Source organism: Phalacrocorax carbo, chromosome 16, assembly GCF_963921805.1.
Source record: "Phalacrocorax carbo chromosome 16, bPhaCar2.1, whole genome shotgun sequence".
Classification (NCBI taxonomy): Eukaryota; Metazoa; Chordata; class Aves; order Suliformes; family Phalacrocoracidae; genus Phalacrocorax; species Phalacrocorax carbo.
The window spans coordinates 12,556,349-12,559,481 of NC_087528.1; the positions used below are offsets into that span (position 1 = coordinate 12,556,349).

At 59.8% G+C, this 3,133-nt stretch overlaps 1 protein-coding gene across 1 annotated transcript; it reads left to right on the forward strand.

The window, feature by feature from the left end:
- The first annotated feature begins 848 nt into the window (after nt 1–848).
- Nucleotides 849–1,514, forward strand: RNF222 (ring finger protein 222). Its single transcript, XM_009501800.1, has one exon. It carries the CDS (start codon nt 849–851, stop codon nt 1,512–1,514), a length of 666 nt encoding a protein of 221 aa, XP_009500095.1.
- The last annotated feature ends 1,619 nt before the right edge of the window (nt 1,515–3,133 follow it).

Here is a 3,133-nt window from a genome sequence, read left to right on the forward strand (position 1 = left end):
CCCAGATGCAGGTCTGGGGATCACAGCGGACCTGTGTTCCCCCTTGCACCCTGGGCCAGGGCGGGGGCCAGGTGAGCAGCCCGGGCTCTGCCCTACCCGCTCTGACTAACAGGAGACGCCAGTCTCTGGGGCTTGCCATCCACACTGGCTCCAGCGTGAGTGAGGAGCATGGCTTGGAGATGGGGGTGGCCTGGCCACTAGCCTGGGACATCCTCCAGCAGCCTGGAAGCAGCCTGTGCGGGTGCTTGCTGCCCGTCCTGGGTACAACATGCTCCCTCTCCATCCCCATGGGGTCCTGTGCTCCCACCCACCCCACTGACCTGGCCTCCCCCTGCCCCTCCTGGCCCCTCTGTGACCCCTGGGATGGGAGCATCTCCCTTTCCTCGGCAGGTTTCTCTGTGGGACGGGAGTTCCCACCCCCTGCACACCTGGAGCTGGCAGCAGAGCATGGAGGCACTTGTGACACAAGCTGAACCTGTTTTGTCTGTACCGGGTGCCAAGCAGGTAGACACAGCTCCATCCAGGGGCTCATGCCTTTTTCTGTGTGGTTTTGCAGCTGGACATTGTTGGCCTGGTGGCTGTGGAGCTGAGGTACTCTCATCATCTCTCTCTTGCCCCAAGGGCCACACCGAGAGGCTTAATGCTCCTGACAATGCCCTCCCTTGTTGAGACCATGCCTAGTAGCCACCCACTGAATCTGTTAGAGGCAAGAAGGCAAAGGCAAGAGAGCAGGGAGGAGGAGGAGAGATGAAGAAATGGATTATGCTAATTGTTGCAACAGAGACCCTTATTAACTTACCACCCATCTTCCTCGCAGCTGGGGAGCCCCTGTGGCCAATAGAGCAGGGATGTCTGAGACCTCATCCAGCAAGGAGGGTCCCCTGGCCGAGTGCCCCGTGTGCTACGAGAAGTTTCACCCGCTGGAGGCCACACACCGCAAGCTCAGCTGCGGGCACACCTTCTGCCACGACTGCCTGGTGAAGTGCTTGCTCTCCGCCAAGCTCGACGGCCAGGTTCAGAGCAGCATCATCTGCCCCGTCTGCCGCTACGTGACTTTCCTCATCAAGAAGAAGGCTCTATGGCCGCCCAAGGCAAGCACCAACGCTCGGACACTGGAGATGCCTCTGTCACCTTCCTCCTTGTCCCATCTCACCAAAATGGAGGCCAGCAACACCTTGCTGGTGCCCAGCCATTTTGTGATGCCGGTGCAGAGCTTCGACCGCTCCTGCAACACTGGGAACAGCCCCATGGACTCGCCGGGCGTCCCAGGAGAGCTGGCACGGGAAGCCCACATCTTTGTCATCAGTGACCACGGGATGCCACTGGTGGATGCAGACTGTGGCTCCCTGGGGAGGAGAAGCAGAGCGGAAACACAGAGCTCGGTGTCATCCAGCTCGGCCCTGGGGGTGAAATGCTGCCAGTCACCCATTGCCCTTGCCGTCCTCCTCATCTTGACTGTGGCCATGCTGGCGGCTGTGCTCCCTTGGCTGCTGCTGGTAAAGAGGGACTCGTAGCACAGATCGGATCAGCTCAGTTACTGCAGAGGTGTCACTGATGCTGGGACAGAGCAAGGGCTGGGACCTCTCTTGAAAGATCCTGTAAGAAAGTCCAGAAGCAGCTCCAGGTGCTCTCTCCTCTGGCCAGAGACTGAATGGACTTTGACACCTTTCTGTAGATCTCCAGGCGCTCACAGTGTCAATGCTGGCATTTGCTGCCTCTTTTGGTTAAAATGTGGCAGGTCAAACACTGCTAGTGGATTCCTCGTGCCTTAGCAGAGAGGGTGGCTGCTCCTCCCGCGCCCTGTGACAGCGTGTGCAGGGAGTGGTGGGGCTGTGCTGGTGCCCCCCCTCCAGCCCAGCTCCTGGGGGGCTGTGACCATGGCACCCAGGAACCCAGAGCCCAGGACAGCCAAGGCCTCTGTGCATTGGAGGGTCATGCTGCCAGTCTTTGGGGCTTTTGGAGGTCCCCAGGCTCCTGGCTGGCTGTCAAGGTCATAGGGGTACATGGTGCAGCCACCCTGGAGCAGAAACTCATTGCTTTCCATCCCAAAGATGTGAGTAGCTGCTGGGCAACAAGGGCAGCGAAACCAGAGGATGGAGAGCCTCCATGAGCTCATCTTCCCTGCCATCAACCAACACTCCCCTCCCTGAAGAGTGATGGGGTGAGAAGGGGCACCAGCTCATCCCCCAGGCAGTCCCAGCCTTTCCCTCCCTCACCGCTCTCTCTGAGCTCCCCAGGGTTGTGGCCATCATCCCAGTGTCCCAGGCATCCCTCCTGCCCTGGGGATCCAGGGACAGGCAGTGGGACATGGGGCAGGGACCTAAATGAAAGGTCTGGCATGCATAAAGGTGCAGATTTGGGATCCCACCCTGCTCTTGTTGCTAGAGCCCTGTGCCTTGGCAGAGTGATGTTTCCTCATCCCTACATCCAGCTCCTGAGGGTTAACACCCAGCAGCTCATTTTCATCCGTGCCAATGAGGTTAGGCACTGCTCAGCCCTCCCAGGCTTTGCCCTTTTTGGGATGGGTCCCACCCAGGGGCCATAGTTTGGGAAGGGAGTGGACATCTGAGAGGCACAGTTGAGATTAGGACCCTCTGTGCCTGCTGTCAAGGGGGAGTGGGGGCTGCTGGTTACCCCCATGCCAGAGCTGCCCGCTGATGCTGGGGCCCCCATTGCACTTTCCCCAATGAGCATCTGCACCCTCGCTGTCACCTTTGTCCTCCTGACCCAGTCCCTGTCCCTGTGGGTGCTGCTCTCGGCCCCGTCGTTTGGGAATGTGCCCTGAGGGCCACGGCGCTTTCATGTGCACCCCAATGTGCCCGTGAGCAGGAGCAGGACGTACCTCACCAGCGCCGTGGGAGGTGACAGAGGGGTGGAGGGCTGGTGCACTCTTCCCATGCCCCTGCAGTGAGGTTCCCGCTGCACGGCTGAGCATCAGGTAGGACAAACACAGCCAGCAGTGCCACCGAGGCAGCTTTGGGATCAGCCGGAACATTTCTGGTGATCAAATAAGAACAGCTTGGGGCTGGAAAGGGACGATCAGTCTGGGATAGAGGAGCTTGTGCCATCCCACCCTTTCCTCTGGGGTTACATCCAGGGCATGACGCTCTGGCTGGGTTGCCGACTGCCTGGC

Coding starts and splice junctions, on each gene's coding strand:
- RNF222 (XM_009501800.1), top strand. CDS start 849: ATGTCTGAGACCTCATCCAGCAAGGAGGGTCCCCTGGCCGAGTGCCCC.